At 52.0% G+C, this 15,952-nt stretch overlaps 2 protein-coding genes across 14 annotated transcripts in view; both read right to left on the bottom strand.

Moving 5' to 3' along the window:
* Nucleotides 1-95: 95 nt before the first annotated feature.
* On the bottom strand, nt 96-11,731 carry IL17RC (interleukin 17 receptor C). 7 transcript variants are annotated; one of them, XM_045493708.1, is made up of 19 exons: nt 11,392-11,730; nt 11,082-11,103; nt 10,738-10,890; nt 10,369-10,443; nt 10,168-10,277; nt 8,861-8,972; nt 8,494-8,538; nt 6,844-6,983; nt 6,561-6,620; nt 4,529-4,595; nt 4,261-4,442; nt 4,122-4,172; nt 3,388-3,433; nt 3,092-3,213; nt 2,767-2,826; nt 2,155-2,203; nt 996-1,091; nt 852-890; nt 96-758 (listed from the first exon to the last, which is right to left on the bottom strand). In XM_045493708.1, exons 1-19 carry the CDS (start codon nt 11,494-11,496, stop codon nt 139-141), a joined length of 2,154 nt encoding a protein of 717 aa, XP_045349664.1. In that variant the 5' UTR covers nt 11,497-11,730; the 3' UTR covers nt 96-138. The 7 variants fall into 7 exon arrangements, with proteins under 7 accessions (XP_045349664.1, XP_045349665.1, XP_045349668.1 ...); XM_045493709.1 differs by having other exon boundaries at nt 4,529-4,583; XM_045493712.1 differs by lacking the exon at nt 6,561-6,620 and having other exon boundaries at nt 4,529-4,583; nt 11,392-11,731.
* Nucleotides 11,732-12,433: 702 nt separating this feature from the next.
* IL17RE (interleukin 17 receptor E) overlaps nt 12,434-15,952 on the bottom strand; it is a 46,773-nt gene continuing 43,254 nt past the window's right edge. For all 7 annotated transcript variants that reach the window (XM_045493716.1, XM_045493715.1, XM_045493719.1 and 4 more), the window contains 4 exons: nt 14,809-14,877; nt 14,261-14,312; nt 14,079-14,177; nt 12,434-13,564 (listed from right to left, as the gene is read on the bottom strand). In XM_045493716.1, coding sequence (XP_045349672.1) covers nt 12,969-13,564; nt 14,079-14,177; nt 14,261-14,312; nt 14,809-14,877 — 816 coding nt within the window. In that variant the 3' untranslated portion in view covers nt 12,434-12,968. The remainder of the gene's footprint in view (nt 13,565-14,078; nt 14,178-14,260; nt 14,313-14,808; nt 14,878-15,952) is intronic.

Genomic DNA, 15,952 nt, shown 5'->3' with positions numbered 1-15,952 from the left:
AGGCGGCGCCGGGCTGCACCTGTCCGGGAGTTAAAGGGCCGCCGGTGTGCTGATCGGCTAGTGACGCGGTCACAGACACATGCCGGAGGCACGGATAGAAAAATAGCGTCTGCCTTTATTCAAGTTGTCTCCCCTGCCTCACGTGCCATCCCTCGTCCCGTCCTCAGGGTCCCCGGGATCCCCGGGAGCCTTAAGCAGCTGGTCCAGGGCAGGCTGCAGGGCCTGAGACACTAGCCTCGCCCTCTCCCTCAGCAGCCCCGGGCGGGGGTCGCCGGGTTCCTGCAGGGTCCCCAGAAAGCCGGGCAGCTGGGAGGGCAGGGAGAAGACTGGCACGCTGCGGAAAAGGGCAGGCACGGCATCTGAGTGGAGCAGTCCGTCGAAGTAGGCCCCGACGTAGCGGCCAGGCGCCCGGCCCTGCAGGAAGTCAGGCAGCACGCAGCTGAGCGAGGCGGCAAAGGCGTCGTGCGGGCCCTGCGGGGCGGGAGTCGAAGCCCCGTCCTGCAGCCACTCCCGGCACAGCACCACGGCCCCAGGTGAGAAGAGCAGCACCACCACGCCGCCCTCCTGAAGGGTCTGGCGCCTCTGCGCGTGGAACCAGGCCAGGGGTCCCTGCGCGCTCAGTTCACGACGGCTCCACAGGTCCACGGCCACGCGCAACGGCAGCTGGCACAGCGCCGACGCCAGGGCGCTCACTAAGCGCTCGAAGCCAGAGTCCTCCGCCGAGTAGAGGAGCAGAGCCGCGCGGCCCCTGGTGGCAGCTGCCAGAAAAATCGAGGGGAAGGGAAGACGTGAGACGGCCGGAGGCCGGCCCGCTAGGGGCGGCCCCCCTCCTGGCACTTGCTCACACTTACGCCCCGCGCGGATGTCCTCCTTCAAGAGCCTCAGCCACCCTGTTAGGGGAGAGGGGCGGGGAAGCCCATGAGCTCTGCTGCCACCTTCTCAAGGGGAACTCCCAGCCCTGTCTCTGGGGAGTGCGGAAGCCCGGAAGCGCTCACCTTTCACTTGGTCCTTTCTGAAAAGGAAGAGAAGGAAAAGCACAGCGACAAAGAGTAGGCAGGCCAGCCACACCAGAGCCCAGCGCTGGTGAACGTCTAGGAGACCCAGGGGAGAGGATAGGCTAGTTAGATACCATACACTTTCACCCCAGTTCACAAAGGAGAAAAACTCAAAGATTTAAAAGATCTCGGGGGCTGCGATATGTGACTGACGGACTCAGAGAAATGGAAAGATTTGCCCGAAGTCCACAGCATGTAGTGTCAGAGTCAATATATGAACATAGATCCATCTATTTGGGTGACCTTGGAAAAGTCATTTCATCTTCTGCCTCAGTTTCCACCTTTGTAAAACTGGGTTAACACTAGTACTTATTTCATAAAGTTGTTGTGAGGACTACATATATTAATACTCACAAAGCACTTACAATGCTGGGCATAGTAGGTGTTCAAATGTCAGCTAAGATTGTCTCCTAAGCCTAGTGTTGCTGGACCCTTGACCTCACTCTCTTGATGACTCCAACAACCTTCCAAACGGTGTCCCTGACCTCTTTTTTGCCTCCAGTTCATTCACTACATGGCAGCCCTAGAGACCTTTTTAAAATACAAATTTGATTATAGCCTTTCAGGAAGCTCCCACTGCTCTTAACATAAAATCCAATTCCTTACATCAGCTCCCAAAGCCCTAGATGACCCTTGCATCCTTGTGATAGAGGTCTGCCCCTCAAGACCCTCTAGCCACAATGGCCACCTTGAAGTTCCTCAAAAAAGCATTTTTCCCCCACTTCACTCAGCTCAGCCTTCAGAACAGGTCAAACCTTTTCCCGGCCTCACCCCATCTAAGTCAGGTCCTCATTATTTGCATTCATGGTTTTAGACATTTTATAGCAAATGCTTCAATAACTCACATTTACTAAATGTAAGTGATTGTTTAGCTAATGTCTTTCTAGCTTTCTATGGCTGCGGTGGGGGCAGGGATTGTGCCTTTTTGGTGATGCTAGACTCTCTGTGAGCTCTCGTCTTGGCTTTTGAATGAAGGAAGGAGTGTCCCTCTGATTGATCTGAGCCAGGGAAAGACAGGCCATTGCATGTGCTGCCCCTAAGGTTGTCTAGATTCCAGCTCCTGGTACGGAGGGGGAAGGGCAATTCTTCTAATACTCACACTTGTCCATGGGGCAGGCCCACAGTGCCCTCAGGTCATCATCCCACAGCTGTAAGACAAACAAAACCAAGACCATGGCCCCACAACACAAGTTCTGGCCAGCCTGGTCTCCAAATTTCCAGCCTCAGCTACACATATTTCACATACACACACACACACACACACACACACACACACACACACACACACACTGTAGTTCCCCACAAGCCTCTCTTCTCTGCCTTTGATCATGCTATGCCTACTGCCTGGACTATTGCCTTCCTCCTTGCCAGATCTGGCACAATGTCCCTTCCTTGAAGCTTTCCATGGAACCCAATGCTTAGCACATATGAATTTGGTTGTCTGTTTTCTGGTTTCTAGCCAGCAGTGAGCAACTTGGGAACAGGAACTATGCTTCTTCAACTCTTGGCTTCCCTAGGGCTGGACACACATAAGCACAAATAGATGGTGAGTGGGTACTAGGGGGACAGTGAGGAGGCCCTTACCTAGGAAGAGTGAGAGTTTCCCTGGTGCCCTCTGTGAGGCACAGGAAGAGATGGAAGAAGTTAAATACAGAGTTTTAGGCCTATTGCCCTTGGGCATTGGAGCAGGGCCCTCCTGCCACCTACTCACCTGCAGACACTGGCCTGACTGCAGATCTTGTAGTAATTGCTCTCCAAGGCGAGCTGCCCTCTGCCAAGACAAAAGGGGACTATCACCTAGGGGTACCACATTTAGGAGACCACCAAGCTGCAGCTGAGCAGAATAGTGGGGGAATGGGGCATGGAGATTACTAAGAGGCCTCTCAGAACAGGAACTAGGTCTGAATCACCCCCACATTCCCAGACACCAGCACAGGGCCGGAACCGAGGAGGGGAAATTGAATATTGTGAAAATTTGAGGCCAGGCTTGAGACAGAACTGGAAAGGTGCATGGAGGAGGGTCCCCTAGCCCTCACCGTGGAGGCCCTGCTAAGTAGTGGGGTGCAGCCACTGGGTTCCAAGGCACAGAGTGATCTGTTGTTGTGGGGGTCTCGTGTCTCCACCAACAGCATATCATCCTTGAGGGGCCCAAGGGAGTCTGGAAAGGGTAAAAGCCCAGTCTTGAGTGAAACCCAAACTTGCTGGAGCCTGCCGCTTGCCCCCCCCCCCCCGCCCATCCCTGTGCCTGACCTTCACCCCCCAAGAGTTGGTACTTCCAGGCTTCATCCCTATTACAGTGGCCCTGCCCCAGCCTTCTCCAGGCTTCACTCACCAACCCACAAGCACTCTTGCAGCTGCAGCTTCTCCCAGCTGCTCACCTGCTTAGAAGGGGCCAAGGTTAGGAGCACAGAAAAAAGCGAGAGCCAAGGCCATAAAGGGTAGGACAGTAAGGGGAGGCCTGTCATGTTGGAGGGGGGGGGGGTCTGCACTCTGGACCTAATCTTAGGCAGATCAGGGTTCAAAGCTGGATGATTAGCAAATACTTCATTTTTCTCAGCCTTAGCCTTGTGAGAGTGTCTGTGCTAAAGGGCCTTATGACCCTAAATTAGCTCTTTTCATGTCTTTATACATTCCCTTCTCATCTAACCACCTTCACCAAGAGGCCTCATCTGACTGCTCCACTTGAAATTGCAACCCCCACCCTCCTTTATCCTTCCCCACCCTTCCCATAGTATTTAGATACAATTTTAACATAGTGTGTAGGTCTATTGTCTGCCTTTCTCCATTAGAACATAAGCTCTACAGGGTGGGAACATGTATTGGTTTTAGCCACTACTATGAAGTATTTACTATTATCATCCCCATTAAACAGACTGACATTCAGAGAGGTTAAAGTGACTTGCCCAGAGTCCCATGGCACTGCTAAAATCAATACTGGAACTCCCAGAAGTAACTACTTTGTTCCAGTGACTCAAGGATAAAGTGGGTCCAGAAGACAGTGAATTATCTGGGGGGGTCCACTCTGGGTCCTGCCCCTAGCCCAGAGCTCTTCTGCCGCCTTCTTACCTGGACACAGAGGTTGGGGTGGACATTCAGCAACGGCAATTCAAGTGCCTTCTGTGGAAAAAGAGTAATAGGTGGGGTCAGGAAATATGCCCCCCTGGGCTTCCACTTCCTTCCAGGAGCCTCCCACTGCTTCACTTACGTTTACAGTGACATTTGCTGGTGGCAGTGGCGGGACCAGTGACTGGCAGGGGCCCCCGCCTGGTGCCTGCCAACACAGAGTGGCCTCAGCAGGCAGCGAGCAGGGTGCATCTAGCCGCCAGCCCCTCGGGGGCAGCAGCTGCAGCCGGGCTGCACGCCAGAGGTTCCGATGTGCCCGGGGGTCTGCAAGGAGAGGGCGGGGTCACTGGGCACCCAGAACTCATCCACCTGCACTGTTACCACCATGGCCCCAGCCCCAGTTTGCTCACCTTCCCTAAAGGGGCAGATGCTTGTCCTGACAGAGTCGGGCTCTAGCGGCCACACCTGGAAAAGAAACTGGGTTCTACAAGTCAGTTCAACCGAGCTGACCCTCCAGGAGCCTAGCCTCTGCTATGCACTGGGGATGCATTCATTCAACTGATATTTCATAAACACTCGTCCAGTGTTTTTGCCCTTTGCAAAGTCCTAGAGTTGCACACATTTATTCTTCCAGCAAGCTCTATGCCAATTATCTGGCAACATCTTCATTCAACAGACTTTTAGTGAGTATCTACTATGTGTCTTAGCACTGTGGTAGGCACTAGGGACATTGATAATTAAATCCATGATCACTTTGTGTGAACCTACTATGTGCCAGGTGGTATGGTAGGTGTTAAGGACACATTCATTTATTCTTTCAGAATAAAATATATATATACTCTTCTGTAGAAAAACAGTAATGCGTATGGTCAGGAAATATGGCCCCCCGGGCTTCTACTTCCTTCCAGGAGCGCATAAATGTGTGTGTGTGTGTGTGTGTGTGTGTGTGTATATATATATATATATATATATATATATATATATATATTTTTTTTTTTTAGTAAACTCTACCTGAAGTGTGGGGCTTGAACTCTCAACCCTGAAATCAAGAGTCACATGCTGTATCAACTAAGCCCGCCAGGCACCCCATTTCTTTCAATAGACTTTTAAAGCATATCTATTCTTTGCTTAGCCCTGTGCTAAGATATAGAGATAATACATTAATTTACTCAGCACACTTTTAATTAAGACCACCCACTATGTAGCAGGCATTGTGCATGGCAGTAAGGACGTTTATATCACAGCAAACGTTTCATGAATGTCTGTTATGTGTCCTATCACAGTGCTAGTTAGAGAGTTTCATTCATTCATTCCTTTAACAGGCTTAATTAGCACCCACTACATGCCAGGCATTGTGCAAGGCTCTGGGGGAGTTACTAAATTTGAATTAGGTACTATTTCCTTACCTTCAAGGAAATTACAAATTCTCAGTTGTAGTAAGGATAAGACATGTATATATATATATATATATATATATATATATATATATATATATATATATATATGGATCCCTCATTTATTGAGCATCTGAGCATCTGTTATATGCAAGAAGAAATGAAACAGGTGCCCAAATAAGAAAGGAAGTGACAAATGGACTAGGAAAGACAAGTGCAAGAAGACTGGAAGATAGGAGAGGCCAGGGAATTGAGGTAAAGCTCTGGGAAAGAGGTGGCACTTGAGTTGGAAGGATTTGATTATACAGAAAAGAAGGGGGCGGGGCATTTCAGGTAGAGGGAATGACAGACATTAATGTCAGAGGTAAAACAGATGGGACCTGATGACCATTTAGACATAGAATCAGATATCTTTCAGAGGAAAGAGGGGCACCAAGCTGGTTCAGTGGGTAGAGCATGTGACTCTTGATCTCAGGGTTGTAAGTTTGAGGCCCACACTGGGTGTAGAGATTACTTAAAAATAAAATCTTAAAAAAAAGAAGAAGAAGAAGAGGGAAGAGCCAACATACAGAAGCCTGGATACTTCCTTTTATAAGAGTCCTATGAAGTTGGTATTGTTAGTCCCGTTTTACAGACAAAAAACGGGCTCAGAGAGGTGAAGTGACTTGCATGAGGTCACACAGCTAGCAAATGGCAAGAGTCAGGATTCAAATCAGTCTGAGTTCACAGCACATTCTCTACCTCCAGGGGAGCACAAAGAGACAATTGGAAGAGTAGGGGAAGGCTTCAAGGAGGAGGTGACATTTGAATGGGGCCATGAAGCATAAGTAGGAGTCCTGTGGATAGAGGATCAGGAAAAGCATCCAGAGTCTGCAACAGGCAGAAGACAGGACAGCAAAGGTCAGGAGAGAGCTAGTCACCCTAGGGAGCAATAGTTCCCACTTCAAAGAAGAGAGTGGAGGGTGGTAAGACAAGGAAGGTAAGGGGCACCCCCCTCATTAATTCTCCAGTACCCTTCCCCTGACATCTAGCTGGACTCTTCTCTTACCTGAATACAAAGGCAGGGAAATAGATCTGTATGGTTCAAGGTAATGGTTTGTGGCCCAGTCTGTGGGACAAGCAGAAGGGAGAAAGTTGGAGAGATGAGGAGGAGGAAGGCTGGAGGCCAAAGTCGAGGAAACCAGGCAAGTAGCTATTCCCCCACCAATATTCCTTGCTTTGGGTGGGGGTCGCTGTGTTGTATTCAAGGGTCCCTTTTGATAATGCACTCACATCCTTAGCATGGGCATCAGCCTAGAGTGGGAATGGACTTAGGGACAGGGAGGCCTCACCAGGTTTCTGTGCCACCAGGGTTTTGTAGGACCCTGGACCTGGTTCCAGTACAGCGAAAGGCCAAAGCGCTGATCCTCAGAGACGTCCAGCACCAGGTGCACATCATCACCATCGGCAGACACATTGAGCCAGGGCAGGGCTGTGCGGGAGGCAAAGAGACAGAGACCTCCATCACCTCTTATACATACCCAAGCCTGGTCACACCCCTTTGACTGACCCTTTGGAGTTCCTTCAAATTCCTGAGACTGGAAGGCCCCTAGAGGGCAGAGCTTGTGTCCTCATCTCAGACCAGACTTTGTCCCCAGCAGCCAGCCCAGTATCTTGACACACTCTTCTCCCTCTGCAGCCAGAATGATCCTGTAACCACTGTAGGATAAATCATTCTCTGCTCAGAACCTTCTGATGACCCCCCAAATTACTTCCAGAGTAAAAGCCAGAGTCTTTATAACGGCTTGCAAGACCTTACACAATTTGGCTGCCCTGACCACTCTAACTTATTTCCTAGTACTCTTGTCCTTAATTAATCTAGTGCAGACACCCTGCCCTCTCTACTTAAACACACTAGATACACTCCTGCTTCCAGGCTCTTTGTACTGGCTGTTCCCTCTGCATATGGAACCCTTTTCCCTCAGACACCCATATGGCTCCTTCCATAACTTCTTTGGGTCTTTTTTCACTAGAGTGAGGCTAACCCTGACTGCTGCAACCCCCAACCTCCTTATCCTCCTTTCCCCTCCCCAAATGTTCTCCAAAACACTAATCAAGCTAACTTACTGCATATTTCACATTTCCTTGTGTTTATTGTGTCCTCCATCACCCCTACCTTGACCCTGACTCCCAGCTAGAATGTCAGCTCTGTGAAGGCAGGGATCTTTGTCAGTTTAGTTTACCAATTAATCTCCAGTGCCTAGGACTATTCCTTGGGCAGAGTAATCACACAATAAATATCTGCTGAATAAGTGAATCATTGCTGAATGAATGAAGATATGAAATGCATGATGTGTATCTGTGGCCTCAAAGCTCTGGTGCTGAGTATTTTCTAATGAGTTACCAAAGAGACAGGCCAAACTTAAGTTAAGGAGCCAAAAGGGAAATAAAATTGAAAAAATTTAAGAGCTCAAGAACATCACTGCTTATAGCTTGACGTGGGTGGTAGTTATGCAAGTGTATACATATGTAAAAATTAAGTGAACTGGACTTTAAAATCAGTGCTCTTTACATACTTTTCTGTATGTATGTTATACCCCAGTTAAAAAAAAAATGAACAAAGCAAAAACAAAATTCAAGTAGTACCTGGGAAAAACCATCAGAGCCTTGACTTTCTTAGCCCTTATTTTATGGCTTAACATTATTGTTATCTTGATATATGGTGTGTATGTGGGGGGAGGGTACCATAATCTTGACAACATTTTGGGCCTCTAGATGTCCCTGGTACTAATAAATAAATTTGTCATAAGGGAGATTCATCTTCATAGTCCCAATGCCTGGCACAGAGTAGGAGCTACTGCAGTTCATGTGTGATGAATTAAATGAGCTCTGTGAGCATTTGGACTGTGGCAAGCCCAGACCTGAAGCCACCTCCAAGGTCCCTCACACACCAGACCCTGTCCCTCCCTCCTTCCAGCCCCGTTGGCCATAGTCCATCATACCCCAGCAGCTCTGGATGCTGTCCTGGACTTCCAGCCCCTTGCAGTCTGGGGAGAGATCACAGAAAAGCCACCAGTGGGGTTGGGGGCCAAAGAAAGAAGAGGAGTGGTCTGACCCATGGGGAGCACTGGGAAGGGCTCCCTTCCCCTAAATACCACCCTATCTATCCAGGGCCCAAAGCACCTTCCTCAAACACTGGGAAGCAGTATCACCTGGGGAGAGGAGACAAGAGGGATAGACCCTGGGGAGGATAGGAGCTCAGACACCTGCCTGAGAACAGATGGGACAAGGAAGGGGATAAAAGCAGAATGGCAGTGGCCAGACAAGAAAGAGACTGGGGGCAGTGGGGAAGGACCTGGAGCCACTTACCAGGCAAATGCTGGGTGAGGTTGAGTTCCTTCTGGTACCTGGGCTGAGTGTAGGACCAGATTCGCACCTCAGCCCCCAGAGCAGCCTCGAAGCAGTCAAATACTACAGAACCCTGTGAGGAGAGGGGTGGCAGAAGGCTGGTGGTATAGGGCTCAGAATACAGGCCAAGGGCTCTGAGCTCCTGTCCATGGACCACTCCACTCATCCCTTTCCCCAACCAATGATGCTATACTGTATAGCCTGAAATTCTCCCATTAACATTTCCTTTAAAGGCCCTCAATTCTAAATTAAAAAAAAAAAAAAAAAGGCTCCCAGTTCTAAAGCACACCCCCTCAGTAGGGGTGTCAGCAGGGCAGGGATAAGGGCCCTAGCTATTTGAGTCCCTGTGCCCAACCCTGCTGTCCTGCATCACGTGGTCAAAGCTAAGATGATCAGAAACCCCTTCTCACACCCAGTGACTCAGGGGTCCTCATGACTGCCCATTGAGGTGGGCCAGCAGATGTTCTCCGATTCTATAACTTTCCAGGCAAGAGGATATTGGCTGGGAGCTGGGGGCTGGAGGGGAAGTCAAAAGGCTTGACTGATTTGGCCCGGGGTGGAGATATATCTTCCAAACACATGTGGCCTCCTGAGGTAGGAAGAAGCTCCAACACCCTGCACCACAGTATGTACACAGAGCAGACATGGTACAGCAGGAAGTCCAAGAACTAGATCCAGCCCACACTTCCTCTCTCCAAGTCTCAGTTTCTCTCTCTGGAAAATGAGGGTAATAATAATGCCTCGCTCATGGGTGTTTTTTTTTTTAATGAGTTTATTTATTTTGAGAGAGAGAAAGAGAGAGCAGGTGAGCATGGGAAGGGTAGAGAGAAGAAGAGAGAGAATCCTGAGCAGGCTCCGCGCTGTCAGCACAGAGCCCAACATGGGGCTCGATCCCACAAACTGAACCATGAGATCATGACCTGAGCCAAAATCAAGAGTCAGACGTTTAACCAACTGAGCCACCTAGGCACCCCCATGGGTACTTTTAAGGAGTACACAAGAAAGGGAAAATTAAACTTCCTGAGACCCTTTACTGCTGGGCATTACATCAGGTGTTTTACACATACCAACTCATCTATTTCTCACAACAGCCATATGAACTAGGACTATTCTTATTCCCATTGTACAGACTGGAACACTGAGGCACAAAGGGCTGAAAGGGCTTGCCCACAGCCTTGCCATCAGCAAACAGAGCTAACGCACACGACAGTGCCTCATAGATGTCATATTTAGAAGATGGCTATTGGTATTATCATTATTTTGCATACCACAGACTGACCAGGCTGCACAAGGGCAGCAGGCACTTGCACCTCCAGTAGGACGCAGCGGGCGGTGGGGTAGGCCTGGAAGGAGAGCACGACTTGGGCCTGGAGAAAGGCTGTGAGCAACAGGGCAGGGGTTTGGTCAGGCCCAGGGGCCATGGGCAAGGCCGTGGCAAAGGGCAGTTGGGCCAGCCATCTTCTCCTCACCGTTTCTAGACTCCTCAAGCTCTGGATCAGCTGCTCTTCCAAACTTTTCCTCACCTTTAGGCTCTTCCCAGTGCCCTAGAAGGGCCCAAGAGCAAGACCCAGCTCAGGCCCCAGCTCTGGGCTGGCTTTGGGCTTGGCTTCATTCCAGAAAGCCCAGTGCTGAGAAGCAGGGGCCAGGCCTGGGGGGAGGGAGGGGGGGTGGGGGGGTGGGTAGACAGAGAGACAAGGCTGACATGGGGATCCTTTGGCCAGTGCTCTCCAGGAGAACACTGAGGATGCACAGGACTGCCTGCCAGACTCCCCAGTCCTTGTGCCCATCCCAGACACACTCACATGGGAACACACACAATTATGGGATGACATGCTCACCATGCACAGCCAAGTGGATGGCCACACGCACACAGAGGTCACAGTCAGTCTCCTGGTAGCACCTCAGCACCAGCTCTGTCTGCAGGCGTGTGGGCACCAGCACAGGGCCTGGGGCAGACACGATGCTCCCAGGTAGGCAGAGCACGTCACCATCTGTGCATAAAGGGCAGACTGAGAGCTAAAGCTGTTCAGAATCCATAGGGTAGTAGTACCTGACACCCCCAGAGGGCCAAGGGGCTTTGGGCTCTTCCTGGGCTTAAGGTGGGTGGTGAAAGGCATGGGACTAGAACATCCCTTCCGCCAACCTGGGCAGTTCTTTTATTTCTAAAAGTAGGGCTACTCACCCCAGAGGTGGCAGGAAAGGCCCTGGGGAGAAGGTAAAGACGAGTTAGAGTTTATGCCACCGAATGTAGCCATTTTTCCCTGCCTGAGATCCCTGCCCACCTTTCCGGGGCTCCTTGTTCAAGTCCCTTCCAGGAGAAGACAAACTCAACGCTTGCCCCCTCCCCATTCTTCTCTTAACCCATCAGCACCAGACAGACCAGCCAGGGCAGTTCTGGCAGTAGTGACAGTGACAGGAGCCAGGCTAGGGCCCCAATGGGCCGCAGACTGAACCCTGAGCCTTCCCCAACACTCCCAGTGCCCCAGACTTACCGGAGAGCAGCGAGCAGTATCCTGAGGCCCCACAAGCCTCTCCAAAGAGAGGACCATGGGGCTTCGGCCCAGTGCCAAAGACAGCAGGAACCAGGGCACAGGCATCTTCCAGGTGCCAGAAGGCACCAAGGCCCAAGGCCCTGTCCTGCCCCCCCCAGAGGGGGGGGCAGACACGGTACCTTTATTCCCACTCAGCCCCAGGAGGGGCTGGAATCCCTCCTCAGCCTGGGGTCCCAGTGCGGGCTTGAGCACTCCCTCTCCTGGGAGTCCTGAATCCCGTCCCAGACCCAGCCAGAGTGCTTTCGTTTTGGCTCCCGGCAGGCAGCTGGCTGTTCCCGCCCCGCCCTGTCCCTCCCACCAACACCAGGCCTGGGAGCCAGCAGCCTTGGACTGGGGTGGTGGCCTCACCTCCTTCTTTCCCTCTCCTCCTCCTCCTCCTCCCCCTCCTCCTCCTCCTCTGACACCTAGCTGGGAGGGGCCCCTGAAGAGTCACAGCTGAGTAAGGGAGCTCTTACTCACCCTGGGAGTCCCTAAGGAAGAGGGCCTGGGCAATCTTAGGGCATTTCCACTTGCCACGTGAATCTGGGATTTTGGTGCCTATTGAATCTCCTCATACTGGGCACTCCAGGTCCCTTCTCACGTACTCCCTGGGACTTAGTGACCCTTTGTGGGACAGGAGCTCTAAAGGCAGGGACAAAGAGCACCAGAAAGTGGGCTTTTCACCACTTCCTGGCCTCTGCTCAAGTGTGGTATGGAGGAAAGGAACTCAGAGCCAGGCAGACAGGGGGCCCCATTTGTGCTGTTGTCATGGGCTGGCTACATGACAAATGGACCTTCCTGAACCTGTTCACAGTGAGAATTTCCAGGTCCTCCTTTGCCTTTTCGGAGGCATTGCTTGTGAGAATGTGAAATATGTGGTTGTAGGTGTGGACACGCAGGGTTTGGGCCCACAAACTGATGCATAACAACCCCCAGGCAGGGCTGTGCTGACCCTCCCTCCAACTCAGCATCCTGAGCACAGTAGAGAAGCACATTGTGTCTCTTAGCTTATCCATTATATTCACTTTTATTTATTTTTCTTGATCTTAGTCACACCTGTGTCCTGGCCACTCAAGGCTGAAACCTCTTTCCCTGATCAGTCTCTCTCTCTCCTTCCATCCTCCTCTGGGCTGGGCTCCAGGCTGGGAAAGCAGTATCCTGGCTCAGAAAGGGGTTTTCTCCCACTCCCTGAAGTCACCCCTCGCTCAGAACTGCCATAGCTCCTGCCTCCTCTACCCCTGTCCCACAACCTCTCCAGCCTGGACTGGTTCATGTGCAAAATACTCTTTCCGGAATTTTGAAGAGAAGTGGGAAGATTCCCCCACCCCCACAGGACTGGGGTCGGTGGAGCCCTCAGTAAAGACCAACTCTCCCTGCTGGTTCTGAAAGGGTAATCCTAAGGAAGAAGCCAGGCACACGTGGGGAAGGGGCTGGGACAGTGAGGGAGGTGCTCTGCTCCCAGGTTGGCAGACAGCGTAAGGATTTTTGGCCAGTAGTCCCGAGGTGGCACCCCAAGGATTCAAGGGTAGAAGGCTCATTCAGGGGTTCCAGCCAGTACCCCTACGCCTGTCTCTGCTCAGCCTCAGTTGGCAAAATTTGGCGGCCTCCCGTTCCAGCCGTCGGCACAGCTCCAGGCGACCCTGCAGGCACGGACGAGCCCCGAGGCGGCCCCAGCTGGCGGCTTCGGTGGAAGGTAGCGCATCTAGCGCCTGCAGCAGCCGCGGCAGGTCGCGCAGCAGGCGGTAGCGTGGCAGGGCGCGCAGTGGCGGGGGAATGTCGCCCTTGGCGCAGAGGCGACTGAAGTAAGCGAGCAGCAGCAGCGGGCGTGGGGCCGCGCGGAGCAGGGCGCGCAGGGGCGCTGCGCCGGAATCCGGACCACCGGCCAGACTGGGGTCGGCACTGCTCCACAGCAGCAGCACGGTGCCTTGCTCCTGCGCCACGCGCGCCCGCGCCGCCCATAGCCACGGCAGCGGGCCCACGCGCGCTACGCGCGTAGCCTCCCACAGGTCCACGATCACGTCGCACCCGCCGCCCAGCGCTGCCCGAAGCAGTTCAGCCAGTGCTCCCACCAGGCGCAGCTGCGCCTCTGACTCCGCCGCGTGCAGCAGCAACACCGGCCGCGCGTGGCTCGGGCCTGGGGGCGGGAGCAGATGAACAAGGTGGGGGGGGGGGGTAAGAGACACCCCAGCACTTCCCCTCCCCCACTCCCCGCCTTGGGGCTACATCATAGGGTGCCTAGGAACTAGTATGATGTAGGAACCTAGTTCCTTATCTACGCTGTGGATGGGTACCCAAGGCAACTTTAGCCTATACTGTGCCTTTGGGCTAATAAGATGAAAGCTCCCTAGAAGGGGCCAAGTCTAGGTGCCAGGTTTGGCAGGTGCAGAGCAAGCTGGATTTCCGCCCCAATAGTCTCGTGCGCAGAGACTCTTAACAGTAACCACCTGCACAGAGGGACCTTTGTTCTGCCTTAACCATTCCTGACCACTAGGGGGCCTGAGGCTCCCCACCCTGGGTAGCAGAGAGCTTGGTGCAGCAGCACGGACCTGACTATCCGAGAAGGGAGTCTAAGCAGGGGAAGGGTGGGGGGCAACCAGCCTAGACGTTGTGCAGATCTGAATCCTCAGGTTACCCCCGAGTGTGCTTACCTGACAGTGGGCGCCGGCGAGTGAGGACCAGAACAATGCCCGAGAGGGTGGTGAGTGCCAGCAGTGCCAGGATCAAGAGCCCCAGGTGTCTATGAGAGACTGAGTCAAGCAGCGTGAGGCCAAGCCAGGGTCCTCAGTGCCCATCCTCCTTCTTACCCCACCCCACTCTCCCAAGAACTCACCATCCGGACACAAAAGGTGCTTCCAGGAAAATTGAACATCTGACCTCCACACCTGAAGGCACAGAGCCCCCCCATCCCTGTAAGCCAGGGTGGCCCCTCCTCCCAGGGGAAGTTGAATGGGGACAGAAGGGGAGTTCCCCTGGATAGGGAATTTCTCCAGCACAGGGTGTGTTTGGTCCAGCCCTGGCTGGGCACACAACAGGTCAAGAGTGGCAAACTCAAAAAATAAACTCAAAGTTGGCCAGGGTGTCCATGAGGACCCGGAGGGCACAGGCCCTGAATGAAGTAATCAGATGCCACTGAGCTCAAGCCCATTGTCACCATGCCTGAATGTGGACACAGTACCAGGTTTTCTGATTTTCGAGGAGAAGCCAGAAATCAGCTTTTTAAAATATGAACTCTCCAATATTTAAATGGTGGCAACTAATTCCAATTTCAAACACCATGTTGGCCAAACCAAACATTTTTGCAGACTGGATTTGCCCCATGTGCCCCCTGAAGAGCAGATGCTAAGGGGGAATGTGCAGAGTGAGGGTAAGATTCCTTACCAGGACACAGCTCCCTGGCTTCAGGAAGGGAATGATAAGGTCTAGCGTCACTGGGCTTGACCCCTGAGTCTGTAGGAACAAAGAACAGAATGACTATCCCCATAGAGTCACATCTGGCTCTGTCCAGTCTGAGTCTTAGCCCATGCTCTTCCTCCTTTCTACTCCCCTCTACCCCCACCCAAATCCTACCCAGGCTTAAGGCCAAGTGCCACTGCTGACAAAAAAGTCTTCCCCCTGCTTCATTCTCAGATCCTGCTGTGATCATTCCTGGATCTGAACCACTGAACAGATACATATTAATCAGGTGATCAGGCATTCATCAACAAACATACTATGGGTGCCTACTCTGTGTCAAGCCCTGAGGAAAGAAGACACAGATGTCATCTCTGTCCTCCAGCAGCTCACAAACCAAGGAGGCTAATTATACCCTGCCTCCCTTCTCTGTCCCACATGTCTGAGGGGATGGCTTGTCCACGGGAAAGAACCTAAGTTGTGAAGTCAGAAGACCACAATTTTAAAAAGTCAGGCTTAACTCTTGCCTTTGTGGTTCCTAGCTGTGTGATCTTTGCATGGAGATAGGTTACCTCTCTCCCTGACCCTCAATTTCTTCATTTATATATGAGGACTAGTAATCTTTATTTTACCAGGTTATTGAGAGCATCACATGTGAGTGTGCATGTGAACACCCTCTATCTTCCACAGTGTAGTGTGTATTCATTTAGTACTGAACTCCTTAGGGGCAGAGACTGTGTAAAATACTTTTCTTGTAGCTCCCAGAGTCTAATACAGGGTAGATACAGAGAAGGGATGTAATAAATACATGTTAAACTGGACAGAATTGATTGCCATCTGTTTACAGGCAGGGTATGGCTCCACCCTACATTCTGGGTGCTGGTTAGGGAGTTGACCAGAGTCTCCATCTTTTGGAAACTCTCTCTACCTCCAACCCCTGTACCACCTCTGTCCTAGACCCCATTCGCCAGCCAGATGTCAGCAGATGCTGACACAGTGACTCTCAAACCACGGCTGAACTTAGTGAAGGTGCTCTTTCCCCAGGTCCCAGAGAGAGATGAGTCCATGGCTTTAGCACTCAATCTTAGGTTATCCCATGTGACTTTATCTTAAATCTTAAGCATGGCTTGGT

This window comes from Leopardus geoffroyi, chromosome A2 (genome assembly GCF_018350155.1).
Source record: "Leopardus geoffroyi isolate Oge1 chromosome A2, O.geoffroyi_Oge1_pat1.0, whole genome shotgun sequence".
Lineage (NCBI taxonomy): Eukaryota > Metazoa > Chordata > Mammalia > Carnivora > Felidae > Leopardus > Leopardus geoffroyi.
Note: the sequence above shows the minus strand (reverse complement) of the source record. Positions and strands in the feature narration are given on the sequence as shown.

Bases quoted from the DNA above. Each gene is read 5' to 3' on its own strand.
- IL17RC (XM_045493708.1), bottom strand. From the start codon at position 11,496: ATGCCTGTGCCCTGGTTCCTGCTGTCTTTGGCACTGGGCCGAAGCCCC. The intron at 8,973-10,167 runs GTATGCAAAATA...CTCTCCTCACAG, and splicing joins TGCAGCCTGGTCAGTCTGTG to GGTTCTGTAGTATTTGACTG. The intron at 2,204-2,766 runs GTGAGTAGGTGG...TTTGTCTTACAG, and splicing joins AGTCAGGCCAGTGTCTGCAG to CTGTGGGATGATGACCTGAG.